General features: G+C 31.8%; 1 protein-coding gene and 1 pseudogene across 3 annotated transcripts; one reads left to right on the forward strand and one right to left on the reverse strand.

Moving 5' to 3' along the window:
* The first annotated feature begins 7891 nt into the window (after positions 1 to 7891).
* LOC147400008 (peroxisomal membrane protein 11C-like) lies at positions 7892 to 9929 on the forward strand (annotated as a pseudogene). Its single transcript, XR_015179164.1, has 5 exons — positions 7892 to 8035; positions 8560 to 8634; positions 8723 to 8803; positions 8955 to 9319; positions 9403 to 9929. The product of XR_015179164.1 is annotated as a peroxisomal membrane protein 11C-like (transcript).
* Positions 9930 to 11882: 1953 nt separating this feature from the next.
* Positions 11883 to 14608, reverse strand: LOC147400009 (cinnamoyl-CoA reductase 2-like). 2 transcript variants are annotated; one of them, XM_086445599.1, is made up of 4 exons: positions 14079 to 14608; positions 13367 to 13779; positions 12538 to 12700; positions 11883 to 12386 (listed from the first exon to the last, which is right to left on the reverse strand). In XM_086445599.1, the coding sequence occupies exons 2-4, from the start codon at positions 13493 to 13495 to the stop codon at positions 12382 to 12384; spliced, it is 297 nt and encodes a 98-aa protein (XP_086301725.1). In that variant the 5' UTR covers positions 13496 to 13779; positions 14079 to 14608; the 3' UTR covers positions 11883 to 12381. The 2 variants fall into 2 exon arrangements, with proteins under 2 accessions (XP_086301725.1, XP_086301724.1); XM_086445598.1 differs by having other exon boundaries at positions 11883 to 12300; positions 14079 to 14571.
* Positions 14609 to 15050: the final 442 nt, after the last annotated feature.

The raw sequence follows: 15050 nt of genomic DNA on the forward strand, positions 1-15050 counted from the left end.
AACAAAGGTCGATTTCACCAAATAAGAATCATAATCGAATCGAACCAAAATGCCAATAGAATCGAACCAACCCAATCCAAACTAAGGTCAATTTGGTTCGGTTCGGTTCGATTCCATGGGTTGCCAATATCATATAAACTTAGTTGAAAACAACATATTTTTAATAAATAAATAAATAATAACAAAAAACTTTATATAATAAATCATTAATCTATTCATAAAAATAAATCAATAATCTATCTCTAAAGAAGTTATTAATCTATGTCCTAACTCCTAAAATAATTCATAATAAATGAATAAATTTACTTATATTATATAAGGTTCAATTCTTGGTTTGGTTCGATTCTATACTAGCCTTGAATCGGAACCGAACCAAATTGTTCGGTTCTCCATTTTCTAAACCCAGAATCGAACTACAACTTATTCCAAACCGAACCAGATCAATCCAAAGCTATCGGTTTGGTTCGGTTCAATTCTTGGTGCGAGCCAGACCAAGTTGCACCCCTAGTTGCCATGTGGTCATATTATTACTATTCCATGCCATCAAATATAATTATATACCCATAATACTGATTAATTTAAAATTAACTTTACAAAGAGAATATAGGATGCATTGAAATCAAAATATTATCTTCTGAATGTTTAGAAAGTAATTTTATTATTTGATTGTTTAAAAAAAATGTTATTTGTGTTACTAATAGTAATAGAGACTGATTAACCTTACCAAGTTAGTAAGGATTTCACAATTGCTAAGGGTCCTTGGGCTCAAATTTTGGCCTCTATAACCATGATGCGATACTTCAGGGTTGGAGAGGACAAAATTATATGAACGGGTCCAACTCAAAAATGACTAAAAAAAAGACATATTTTTTATCAAAAAATCGTCAACGGGCCTAAAAATCAAAATATTCAAAATTCGACGTTTTATTCAAAATAAAAAAATCTTAGGACTTCCAAATAATCTTATAGGCCTACTACAATACTTACCTAATTTATAAAATCCACCTTCATTTATCATCGAACCTCAAGCCTAAGTTTTCACCAAATCCAATTTCAACCCAACCCAATCCTACACATATCAAATCCAACCCAACTCCTAAGCCCATTGGACCTAAACCAATTAAATACAATCAAATCTAAACCATTATCCAATCCTAAGCCCAAATCCCTACTCTAACCCAAACTCATACGCATATTCATGATCATAATTAATCAAGATTCATACAACCATTGATCATTAAAGTGGACACATGTCACCCCCACAACGAATCTTTCAAAATAAATCATTATCATTACCCATCACTATTCTCACATCATATTACATGCTACCACTTAACCCATCACATTATCTTCAAAACACTCCACTAGTCAGTTATATACCCCCACACCCGTTCTCTTTAATCAACTCACCTAACTCATACACCTGCATATTATTTTGTCATTTGTCACCATATCCTCCATCATCCTAAAATCAAAATACTTACCCCCTTATATAATCATTCTTCCAATCAACACTCAAGTCATATGGGTTGAAAGTTGAGAGATCTAACCCATATGGGTTAAGTAATTCATTTCAACCCATTTTTACCAAGTTTACCCTATCCTAATCACAAATTCTCTGCACTTCATTCACAAATCTCAAGTCATTTATCATTATTTTTTATTTTCACCCAATTCTACCCCTAAAACGTTCTTAAAAAATTTATAAAAGTCCATCCCTCTCATAAATACACCAAGGTTTGAACCCTTATCAAACTTCAACTCTCTCTCTCTCTCTCAACCTCCTTAAAATCTTCTTAAACCCTTACTCAACTCTCTAAAAATCTAACAAAAATACATCATCAGGAATAATTCCAATTAAGAACTCAAGAAAAAGAATAAGAAGGAAAAATACAAATTTTAAGATAGGGTGTAGTAGGATCTTATAATTTCCCATCGCTCTATTATCTTCATCTCCTTCTCATATCTCTCTTCCTAACCTTTTTTTGTTGGGTTTTAGAAGTCCATTTTCATTAAAAGGTAAATCTTATAGGCTCAGAAACAATGGGGTTCTTCTCATAATGAGGTGACCCCCATGATTTAGGCCCTAAACAAAATCCCCCTAAGTTTGAGGGTACAATTTTTTCTTTTCTATTGATGTTTTCTCTTAAAATTTATAAAAATGAAAAATGATCATTTTTAAAGGTTACCATTTATAGTAAAAGGGATAAAGTGCCTAAAACCTTCCCTGTCCCTTAACATAGACCCCTTTATCTAAATCGTAGGTAGACTAACACCCTTATTTATACAAGAGTCACTATAAACAAAAATGAATTTTCAAAACTATTTTTTGGGTGTCCATTCATACTCTTTTATAAAAAAGAATGACGACGACTCCAAATCCAAATAGTAGAGATCTTCATAAATGAAAATCCCACGTCTACAAGTACTAATACCTTTTTGAAAATGGTTGGATCCATAGATTCTTAAAAATGACTCATGAAAAAAACATATGATCCCAGCCATTTAAACACAAAATCCAATGGTTGAGATTTATGAATATCTTGATAACACAAATCTCGGGGATACTTATCCCAAGGATAATCTCAACCATTGGATTTTGCATTTAAAGGGTTGGGATCATGTGTTTTTTTTCTTAAGAAGTCAATGGATCCTAACCCTTTTAAAAATATTTTATATTATTATCATTTTATATCACCATATGCCATAATAATTACTTAGATTTACTAGTTTAAGCTAATAATTATCAATAGTTAACAAAGAATTACTTGTACCCGCCAATGACGCATCAATTAACAAACGATCATTAACGTTTCTTTAATAAAATTTTGATTTAATCAACTATGTGAATCTTATTTCCTATGAATTATTTCTTAAGCTCAATCACATCTATTCATAATTTATTTCATATTTATATTTTATTTTATAATGTTTTGTTAACATGTATTGTTACACCCTTGATTTAGAATATAGATTTTCCCAAATCTCTAGGGTGGAGTGAAAAAAAAATCAAGATCTTTAAAGTTTAAATATGATATGGATTTCTTCTAAATAATTTCAACAGAATTTTTCCTAAAAGTTAGACTTATAACAAATATTCACCTGTAAAAATATACATGTATAATCAAAATTCATATATCCACTGCATTCCAACCACTATATCATAACAAATATACACTATTTAAAAAAAAACATAATTATAATTATAACCTAAAAGTTCACATAGATAAACTATACATCTCATATCGATTAACAATTGTCCATGTCATAAATATTAACTCTAATTCTCTAAACAAAAAGTTCAAACTACACAAAATAGTTTCACTAAATTTCAATCTCAACTCACATATAACATAAATATTGTTCATCATCTTGATCTTACGATCTCTCTATATAATGTTGTCCATCAAGAATAGACATCTCGATAATAGAGACATCTGTAATATTTGTTGGTAGGGTGAGTAACAAGAAAGTTATTTAATAGTAAACTCAAATTTCAAATTAATGGTCCTAATATGAATGGATAGACAAGTTAATATATTATAAATAATGCAGATTTTTAAATAAGTAAATAAAAATGAATAACACTCAAAATATGTTAATCTTTAATAAAATAGTAACAAAATATTTTCATCGCATAATAAAATAAATGAAACATAAACATGTTATAAGAATATCAATCATGATGGTGTATTTGATAAGATTGACGAGGTACATAATCGATACTAAAGTATCGATCTGTGTATTGATGTTTTAATACTTAACTAGTGTGAAACTCACCGTTAGTTCCTTATTTTATGGTCGGTATGATAATTTATCATAATTGGTTGATCATGTTTTTCAGCTCATGTTGGCAATTGATCCCTAACGAAAATCAATCATTTAACTATTATAAACTGCAAATGATCATTTGACAAGTTAATTTCATCATATCTCTATAATATGTATGTGTCATCAATCAATCCAGTCATCTACAAAATCATTTTTACAGTACAATTTGTTATTTTTTAATAAATGTAATATATGAATTTCTTGAATAGTAGGTACAATAATATTCTCAAGTGATATCCCATATTATTGGAGAGAATATCAAACTCCTATTATTTTAAATTAATTGGTTGCTTTCGGAGAAAGCTATCGATTAATCTTATAGGCATTTATTACCCCTTTAATGAATAACAAAAATAATAATTTTATTTTTCAAAATTTATTTAAAATAAATTAAAACAAATTTGTAAGTATGATAACATTATCAATTATTCTAGAATTATAAACATACAGTAGTATATCGAAAGCAGTAAATCATAAAACATTAAATATGTAGGTACACCGTCCCACAATTACTATGTTAATTGCATTTGATGCTCTATTACACAGTGCTAAAAAATATTATAAACTTGAAAATTCTTTAATACAAGCACATACAACCAAGAATCTCATTATCGATTCTAAATAATCGAGACTTTCGTTCTCGATTTCAAATTTAAATTTTTAAACATTTCATTTTTTATAATAGATTATCACCAAATGAAAATACACTTTCAAAATAAGACGTCTTGACAATTTTAAAAATGAACACTCTATGAAATTATTATGAATATCAATTTGTTTTAAATTGATTTTTTGGATACACTTATCTAAATTCATTTATTTTTATTTCACAATATTAAAATATTCGAGAAAAAAATATAAACCAAGTTATTCTACAATTCAATACATGAATTTTAAATTTAAATCATAATAAATTTGAAATTAGCTATTAAAATTGAAATAAATTATATTTCATTGAAAACTATATTATGAATTTGAATTTATAAATTTCTTACTTTTGCAACTGGATTTTACATGCCCCTAAGACCTTAAAATGATTTTTCTAGATAATTTTCCGATGATTCAACCAAATATTTAGATGACTAAGTAGATCTCGACGTTATAAATATCTTGTTCTTCAATGATATATTTTAATTCATGTTCGAAACACGTTTAAATCTCGATTGAAGATAACGTACACGAACCTACTATCAAAACTTACTCGTCTCTATTTCTGTTTCTCTTTTCACAGGTACGAATGAACATCAACTTATATTATAATATATAAAATGAATACACCTGTTATCTAATATGTTAAACATTATAACTTATAATACATTATAATATAATATTATATAATATAATAGTATATAATATAATATAATATAATATAATATAATATAATAATATTTATATTTATATTAATTACACCTTACCCCCTTTAATACTTCAATAATTTTAAATCTATCCATTTTATATAAATAATTATAATTAAACCCAAATTTATAAAAAAAAATTATTTTAATAAAAAAAATTATTTTTTCATATATTTTTCTTTTATCCGTTATGTTTGTTACATTATACCAATTTGAACTGTGTGTCTTGAATTTTTAAAATTTCTTATCGATTTTTTTCTATTGACCAAAATACCTTCTTATGTCTTAAGTTCTCCTGATAAAGTTAATATTTTTGTAACTTATCTTATTAAATTTAGATTTAAGTGTGTTTACAGTCTACACTTTGTTTTTTGATGCTTTTGAATTCAATGATAACGTCTGTTTGACTAAAAGAGCATCCTATAAAATTTTGTATTTTATCTATTTTGATTAAATGTTCTAATTCTCGATCATAATCATGATAAGGATTCTCGAATTGTATATTTCATTTGTCAAATTCTCCTTCAAATAAGTCATTATTTTAGATCGATAATATTATAATTTATTTTTAATATTTTTTAAAAATTAAATAGAAAAACATGACAATATATTTGACTTAATTTCTCGATATATGTAATGAAATTTCATGGCATTACATATACCATAAGGATACACCTTGATTTTATTTAGTTATTATTATGAAAAACTACTTTTAAATCTTATTTTTCACATGTTTTGTTAACATGTACATTAGATACACTTTAAAATTTTATTTCCTTATAAAAAATACACTTGAACTTTATTTATTTATTATTATTATGAAAATTAATTTCAAATACTTATTTCAAAGGTGTATTTAAGGCACCTTAACGAACATCCTTAGGGCACATGTTAACAAAACGCTATTTTGTTAGTACGTGCATTAGATACACCTTGATAATTTATTTTCCTATAGAAAATGCCCTCGATATTTTTTATTTATTTATATGAAAATTAGTCTCAAATACTTATTTCCAAGGTGTATTTAATGCACCTTAATGAATATCCTTAGGGCACATGTTAACAAAACGTTATTTTATATTAACTGTCGAATAACCTTATAAAGAGCTTAGGTTAAACATGCTTGGCAGGTCTTTCACAGTATCATTCTCTCGAGAAAAATTCGATATTCTTCACAAAACATGTTGTTGAGATGTTGGAAATTCCCAAAGAAATATATGTCTGAAAAAAGTTATATAAATTATTAGAGAATAATAATTCATCTTTGATAAAAAAAAAAATTTCCTCTAATATATGACAATCCAGTCACTTATCTCAATATAATACATGTACCAAGCGATAAAAAAATATGTATTTACCATCATTTTTTTTATTATTTATTTTCAATTTATTTATTTATTTTGAGCATCTAATAGAGAATTTTGTGATTTAGACTTTGAATAGAAGCCTGAGAAGGTTTTCCATTGGAGAATCCTTTTTTCAATAAATTATAGTTCATTACAAGCATGAGAAGGATAAGAAAATTATAACAATTTAATTAACTTAGCTTCCTAAGAGCTACATTTACTATTATAATATGAGGAGTTACATTTACTATTATAATATGAGAAGGCTAAGTTGGTATATATTTACGTCAAAATTTAAAAGACTAGTAGTTGCAAGTTAGCTTAGTTGGTAAAGTCTTTGAGTGATGATACCAAAGACCTAGCTTCAAATCCTTCGAGCTATGAGTATCTGAACTCATTAAAAACAAGTGAATCGAGAAAAAAAAAATAATAAATAAAAAAATTGAAAGACCAAAATATTCTATTTTTACAAATATCCTAAAATTTCAAAGTATTCTTTTTATTATTTCATGTATAGAATCACCTTACTTAATATTTAAATTAATTTTTTTTATTGCATATTAAATGATAAAAAATATGTTATAAAATTAATGTCTAATTAAATGTTTAAGTAATTATATAAAAAATCAGGGAAAATTATTAAAAGAAAGTTAAATATTTTAACATTTTCAAAAAAGATCTAATTTTTCATAAATTACTAAAAGCGAATTAAGTCGCTGGACAATCTAGTGCTTTAGTAACTCGATTGACTGTCCAACATTTTAAAAGGAGGTTAAATTGCTGCTTTGCTGGGGTGTTAAAGCAGGCTATTAAAATATTGGACAATCCAACGTTTTAACCATTCCAAGGGCACTTTTGGTAAAGTAATGCATTTTAACATGTTAAAACGATGGACTATCTAACGAGTTACTAAAACGTTGGATGTCCAACAACTTAATTTTCTTTTTGGTAATTTTTGAATATATATATAGGGTCGCGTTCCTACGACCCCCATTACGACCCTCATCGCGACACACGAAATCAGCCATCGGATTTAGCGCAGATCAGCGGTCCAGATCGCATATAGATTTAAATTCGATTGTAATGTAACAAAGTTTGTTATTTACAAACGCCTCCCCGTTAAAAAAACCCAAAAACAGATCTGATTTCTTCTTCGTTTCTGCGTTCGAAGACACACAGATTCAGCTCCTTCAGATCTGATTTCTTCTTCGACAGATTCGTCTTCTTCTTCACTCTCTTCTTCTTCGACGTTATTTTACAAAGTTTCAGCACAAATCCATCTCCATCTTCGTCCTCTTCAAACTCACATCTGCGACAACCATTCATCACCGTCTTCCTCATCTCTCTCTCTCTCTCTAACTAGTTGCGAAGAAACGAAGACAGAAACCCAACTCGTCCACCCTCCCTCTGCTGGAAACGAAGACAGAACCTCCTCGAAGATACCCAACTCGGCTTCGTCCTCATCTCTCTCTCTCTCTCTTTCTCTCCAACAGAAACCCTAAGGTAAACCCTTAAATTTTATTTTATTTCATATTTTTATTTCATTTGTTTTTTTTTATGTATCGATTATGACGAATCGTATGAGTTTCTTGCAATCGATCTCCATCTCCATCTTCGTCTTCTTCTTCTTCGGTTTTTATGTGTGTTGTTGGGTAGCATGGGTTTTCTGCCTAATGGGTTTTGGTTTCGGTACATTGTTCATTTTAAATGTGTTCCTACGACACATATGGGTTTTCTGCCTAATTGGTTTTGGTTTTGTTACATCGTACATGGTATGATACTGCAAATGGGTTTTGGTTTTGGTACATTGTTCATATTAAATCCCAAAACATGTTTTTCCAGTAAATTCATCATGTTTAGTATCAACCAATTCATTCAAAAATTACCAGTGAAATCGCTGGTAAGGCAAAAATTACCAATGATTTGCATGGTCTTATTAGTCCAACTCCTCAAGGAACTCCTCTTCCAATCGTTTTACTTGGAAACGTACAAATTCATTGCCTATTTAATGTGATACTTTGTTTCAGTCCAAAAATGCATTACTGTCCACTTTCTTGTTTCTGGATCAAATTGTCTGGCTTGGGAGAACTGGCATCTATAAGGTACTGTTTTTATGTTCCTTCCATTATGTATTCCTCATAAAATATTTGCGGGGAAAAAAAAAACTTAATTATTTTATTGGTACTCCAGAACAAAGCACGTGCAGAGCTAATTGGCAGGATCTCTCTTTTCTGTTGGATGGGCTCCTCGGCTTGTACCACCTTGGTTGAGGTTTGTACCATCTACATTCCAGCTTCAATGAGAAAGATTTTATACATAGGAATGTGAATAAATGAACGTTTTAGCTTTTGATAGAATACCCATTCACAATATGATCCCCAACTTGAACTATCTGTTTTGTTCCTCTCTTTTCTATATGAAGCTTGCAGAACTTGGAAGCCTTTCAGCATCAACGAAGAAGTTGGAGAAGGATCACAAGAACATTGATAGCTAATCAAGTATGTTTAGCTTGATAGTGCAGACTTGTTTTAAAAGTGTGACCCTATCATATCTTCTCCTTCTCCATTTTTTATTCCAAAGATTGGTTCTTTTTTTACCGCCTTCGTGAATGCAGAACGAGCAATACTACAACAAACTCAAAAAATCAAATGATAGGACTTTGGCTCTCGTAAAAGCGGTATGGATTTGGTGGTTGCGATTGGGTTGCTTCAACTAGCACCTAAGAAAGTCACTCCCCGTGTAACAGGAGGCTTTGGATTTGTCAGCTCATTGATCTCTTGTTATCAAGTAAAGGCAAAATCCCGGTTTGTTTCTATATCTATGGTTATATAGCGCAGAGTTTGGGTGATGAAATTTGTTATGTTGTGCAGTTGCTTCCTTCCCCACCGAAGACCAGGACACAATGAAAGCGGGAGATTCAAGCTTCCACACCATGAAAATAGACAAGTTCCGCTAACTTGACAAATGTTCTCATTATTCAGTTACCCTTGATTCAATGAAGTTGTGCTTGAACAGGAGATCTCAAAGTTCCATTCCAATAAGTTGACTCTCATACTGGGTGTAATTCAAATCATTGTTAGTGAAGTTTGTACCATTTATTGTTGCTAAAAAACTGGTTTATCTTGGTCCAGTTGTGGTTAATGGGGTTGCTATGCCCATTGAAATCATTCTAACTAATTATTGAGGATGTATTGGATTGCAGCCATGAGATTGTTGGAATTGTCAAAGAGGTTGGTTCCAATGTTGAACATTTTAAAAGTGGTAATCATGTTGGAATGGGAACTTACGTGAACTTGTGTAGAGATTGTGAGTATTGTAATGATGGGATGGAAATCCATTGCTCAAAGGGTTATATTTTTGGTACAAATTGTTTGATGAGTTGGGAGTTGTATTTCTTGAAGTTTTTTTTTTTCTTTAAATGGGACTCTTGTGTTCGGGTTCTGATTAAACTTTTTTTTTTTCCTGTTTATGGTAGATTTCCTGAACCTCCTTTTTTAATTAAAATTATGTTCATAAAAAAAATCATCTAGTCCCATTGTCTTGGTTAGGGGTACATTCAATATTATTTTGAACCGTACACTCAAGGCCAACTAGACTAGTTCGCTTATACTCATACTTGTGCAATTCTTATTTAATCAGTGTCAAAATATCATTAGGGCCATTGGGTTTTGTGGATTACATAGGTGAAGGGTTGGATTGCAACATATAAGGGCAACCACTTGAATTTCGAATAAAACAAGATCATTTTTGCTATTATTATTGAAGGGGCGATAGTTGATTTCAAGCAAAACCATGGGGTGGTGTAATTTCCTGTGTTATAATGAAATGTTAATGTGTCAATGTAAGTTCTCTTGATTTATTAACTGTCTAAGATTGTATTAGATGAGGAAAGCTACTTCCCCAATCTGTTCTCAACTTTTGAATTTAATTAGTGATACAAATGAATGGATTTTGCAGACAACGGATATTTTAAACCATCTTCTTGGCCTTCTACATTTAATTGCTCCATGAGTAGGGTGTGCTGCAGTTGTTTGATGGGGCACCGCTCAATAGTGAACCCTTTGGCTTTTGAGTGACTTGTTTCACATGGCAAGTACTTGCTTGGTGCACATAATTGTATGCATATTTTCCCATCCAGCTTTGTTCCTTTCAAGTATGAGGGTGCAGCCAATGATCCCAAGAGTTTTGGTGATGAAACTAGAGAAGAAGCATCCTCTGCTTTTGTTAGTTTTAGGTTTAAGTTCATAGTCCATGCCCAAATGACTGATGGTTGCTCAAGTGGATAGGCATCCTAAATTTATTTCTTCACTTGGTTAAGAAAACTAAGTATTTCAATAATTTTTTTACATAAACTTACGCCTTTTGTGAATTGAACCCACCCAACAAATCCAAAACACTTGAAACAAGATGTAAAACAGAATAACGACTTTATTGAAAACAGAAGCAAATTGTGCAAGGCTTCAAACTATGCAAGTTGAAGCTAGTTCCAAATTCAATTTTCGAAACAACTTGCTATGCCATTGCCTCTTATCACCATGAATTAGTACATCTTTAAACAAATCAAACAATGACAACAGTTCTGCCATGCTTCTTTGTTCCATAATGTTTCACTAAAAATAACTAAAGCAATACAATCTAAAAATCTTTAGATAAAAATTTATAAAAAGTTCCAATGCAGCCTTTTCATGCAAAGTGCCTGACATTTGACAGCCACCTCAGACCCCTATTAGCAGAAACATTCATAATCGCTTACCACATTCATAGGAAAAGCTAATAGAAAAACCGTTAACAATGATGGCCAAATAAGTTAGGATATATGACCAATATAGTCCAAATGCGACATTCACACTTACATTGAAGTATCAGAACAGATTCATGTCACCCAATTAGTAGTATCCTAATAACGTATGTAAGTTGAATCATTAATCCACTAAAGCATCACAATCGCTTACCACATTCAGAATCCCTTTGGGTTCAGTCTCCTTCACAATAAAACATACTGCTCATACACTATGGGCAATATCTATCCATTCTTTTTCTCTTAGTGGTTTTGGGGGAACATCTCTGAGGGTGTTAACAATGTAGAATCCAATGTCCCGGACTTGGCTTCTTTATTTGAGGCGTGATGATGCTTGAGTAAATCTTCTCATAAGTGATTTAGATAATCCTTAATAACAGTACTTATTGAAATAAAGAAGGAATACTTAATAATACTCTTTTAACTCAAGAGAACACTGAGAGAGTTGAAACAAAAGATGTATTGCACTCTTCAACATGAATTGAATCTCGAGCAAATACAAAAACTGAACGAAACTATAACCACATGACTAATTAATGAGAAACTAGGAAGTAAAAAAATCCAAAACTTCCCAAGACTTAAATTATAGAGAATAGTTCACAATGGAAAAATAAGCAACCACTTTCCTTATTTTACAGATTCAAAACAAACTATAGGAATGCAAAAAATAAAAAATAAAAAAATGAACAATATAACCAACATAAGTGTTGCTAATGGCCAACAACATCATCTCTTATCCTATTTACATAACCAACGTAAGTATTGTTTTATAATTGGTTACCGCTCATTCACTAATATACAACGTACAACCTAGAGAGTTGTCACAAGGCTGGAAACAATTTGTGACCTTTCCCATCAAGGCAATAGCAAATCTTCATCACCATTTGCTATAATTGGAATAGAAAGTGCTGCTACAACATTAGCAATCTCACTCCACTTAGCAGGATCCCATGGCCTATCTGCAACTTTTCTGCAAGTTATCAACATGAAGGCATGCGATCATATTTTGGAAGGAGTCAGAATGAAGTCAGTCCATCACTAATGAATGCAGTCAAACTCCAAACAGCAGATCAAAGGAAAACGTTAGTCAATAAGAAAGCATGAGATGTTGTCACATAGATACATGAAGGTGCTGACAGTAATAAATATCCACATCCGTCAATGTAACTACATATATAAGAATGATAGCTATAGTAGGAGGAAATACCATTCAAAAGTCTGACAAGAAACAAGCTACTAGCATTCATTGTGGATTGCAACATTGGCCCGATGATAAGGGATGGACAAACTGTTACGACATTGAGCTCACTTCTCTTTGCATACTCAAAAGCCTGACTTTCTGCTTCCGTTTTGGATAGGCAATGCCAGTTCTAATTCCAAATAGAAGGAAGTTAAAGTTTACACGAAACAACCCTATCTATACATAATCCAGAATCAGATTGGTCATGGGAATCTAAAATAAAACAGAACACAAACCTCCAATGTAATCCATTTATAAGTAAAAGTTGCAATAGTGAATGTGGAATCAGTGATCTAGTCAATCTTAATAAAAAAAAACGTTAAAACACTATGATACATACAAAACTTAGTCAAGAAAGATAATACAGTTTTTTCAAGATCTAGATAAAATTGAGTCCTTTAGAAGCTCAACATGAACTCATTTGAAAGGAAGCGATAATTGAATGACATGTTGCCTTATATTGACAATAGCTTGTGAAAACTATATGTCGTGATCTTAGTTGCATGAACATTCTATCATATGTTATGGTCCTCGTCCCACTTCCTAAAATAGTTCTGATTCCCCACTTCCGCACCCGATTCCACTTCGTGCAACTAAGACCTTGACCACTAAATGACTACAAGGACTTGAATTATATTGTAAAAGCAATGGCTAGTACAATTTTATACGGCATGTAATAAATGAATTTTTTGAGACAGTAAAACTCAAATTATTGGTTTACAATGGGTAGTCGACATTCAATACAGACAATTTTACTCAAAATCTAACATTAAAAATTATTTTGCTAGTTACTTACCCCAATTGTCTTGCAAGCTTCCTTGTCAGACCAACATGATTCATCCATGGCTTGATCTTTTGGCCAACTTGGATTCACCGTAACAGCACCGACAGATGACACAACCACAACCTTCTTTACTTTGGCCATGGAACTCGTCTTTAGAACATTAGATGTACCTGTCACAGCAGACTCAAATTATGGAAACAATAATGGGAGCAGTGGTCCCATTTAGGGTGGGGGCAACCTAATTGAGGGCCCCTACAAACACGGCGAAATACTGAAAGGTATGGGAGTTGTTGGGTTTGCTGGAGTTGATGCAACCAGGGCGAAACGTTGAAAGGCACAACGAGTTGGTGGGTTTGCTGGAGTTGACACAAACAGTCCGAAAACCATATCCAACATCTAACGTACTCATTATAGGCTGAATGTACCTGTTCAGTAAAGGAAACAGCCGATTTCATTATAACTGCCTCACTATAGAATTCCTTTTGCGGCTAAATTATTCAGAACCATAAATTTTTCAGAAAATCCATAAGATTCAACAAAAATATAAAAGATGCACATTTTTTCCAAGTAATAATTTAAAAAATTAAAAATGGACATTGAATGTACAACAGGAAAGTAAGAATGATCAGAGTCCCCTCTACACCCTATTTGAAAAAGAAAAGCCACAACTACACTAAGTATCCCTTGGTTTTAAAAGAAAAAACAAGGGTTTGTGATTTGTTACCTTAGGGTTTCTGTCGAGCTCTTCGTTTCTGTGAGTCGTCGTCTATTCTAGAGAGAGAGAGAGAGATGAGGAAGACGGTGATGAATGGTTGTCGCAGATGTGAGTTTGAAGAGAAAAAAGAAGACGAAGATGGAGAAGAAGACGAAGATGGAGAACTCTCTGTCGAAGATCGATCTGACGAAGAGGAAGAGAGTGAAGAAGAAGACGAAGGTTAAGATCTCAGATCTGTGTCTTCGAACGCAGGGCAGAGTTTGGAAGAAGACGAGGAAGAGAGTGAAGAAGAAGACGAATCTGTCGAAGTAAATAACGTCGAAGAGGAAGAGAGTGAAGAAGAAGACGAATCTGTCGAAGAAGAAATCAGATCTGAAGGAGCTGAATCTGTGTGTCTTCGAACGCAGAAACGAAGAAGAAATCAGATCTGTTTTTGGGTTTTTTTTAACGGGGAGGCGTTTGTAAATAACAAACTTTGTTACATTACAATCGAATTTAAATCTACATGCGATCTGGACCGCTGATCTGCGCTAAATCCGATGGCTGATTTCGTGTGTCGCGATGAGGGTCGTAGGAACGCGACCCATATATATATAGGGTCGGGTTCCTGCAACACACATTGCGACACACATATAGACAACGTGTTTGTCTTATATGGGCAAAAATGTTTGGAATGGGCTGATTTTTTGTGAGGATGATCTCTGTGATGAGAGAATCATCCTGGCAAAAAATCATCAAATTCCAAAACTTCTAACCCCATCAAAATTGATTTACAAAAATTGGACGGTCTATAATTTTTCAACAAAAATCGGACGGTCTAGAAGTTTTGGAATGGGATGTTTTTTTGCCAGGATGATCCCCTCACCATAGAGATCATCCTCACAAAAAATCAGCCCATTCCAAACATTTTTGCCCATATAAGACAAAACGCGTTGTCTATATGTGTGTTGAAATGGTTGTCGTTTGAACCTGATCCATATA

This window comes from Akebia trifoliata, chromosome 6 (assembly GCF_017979445.1).
Source record: "Akebia trifoliata isolate Shusen 1 chromosome 6, ASM1797944v1, whole genome shotgun sequence".
Classification (NCBI taxonomy): domain Eukaryota; kingdom Viridiplantae; phylum Streptophyta; class Magnoliopsida; order Ranunculales; family Lardizabalaceae; genus Akebia; species Akebia trifoliata.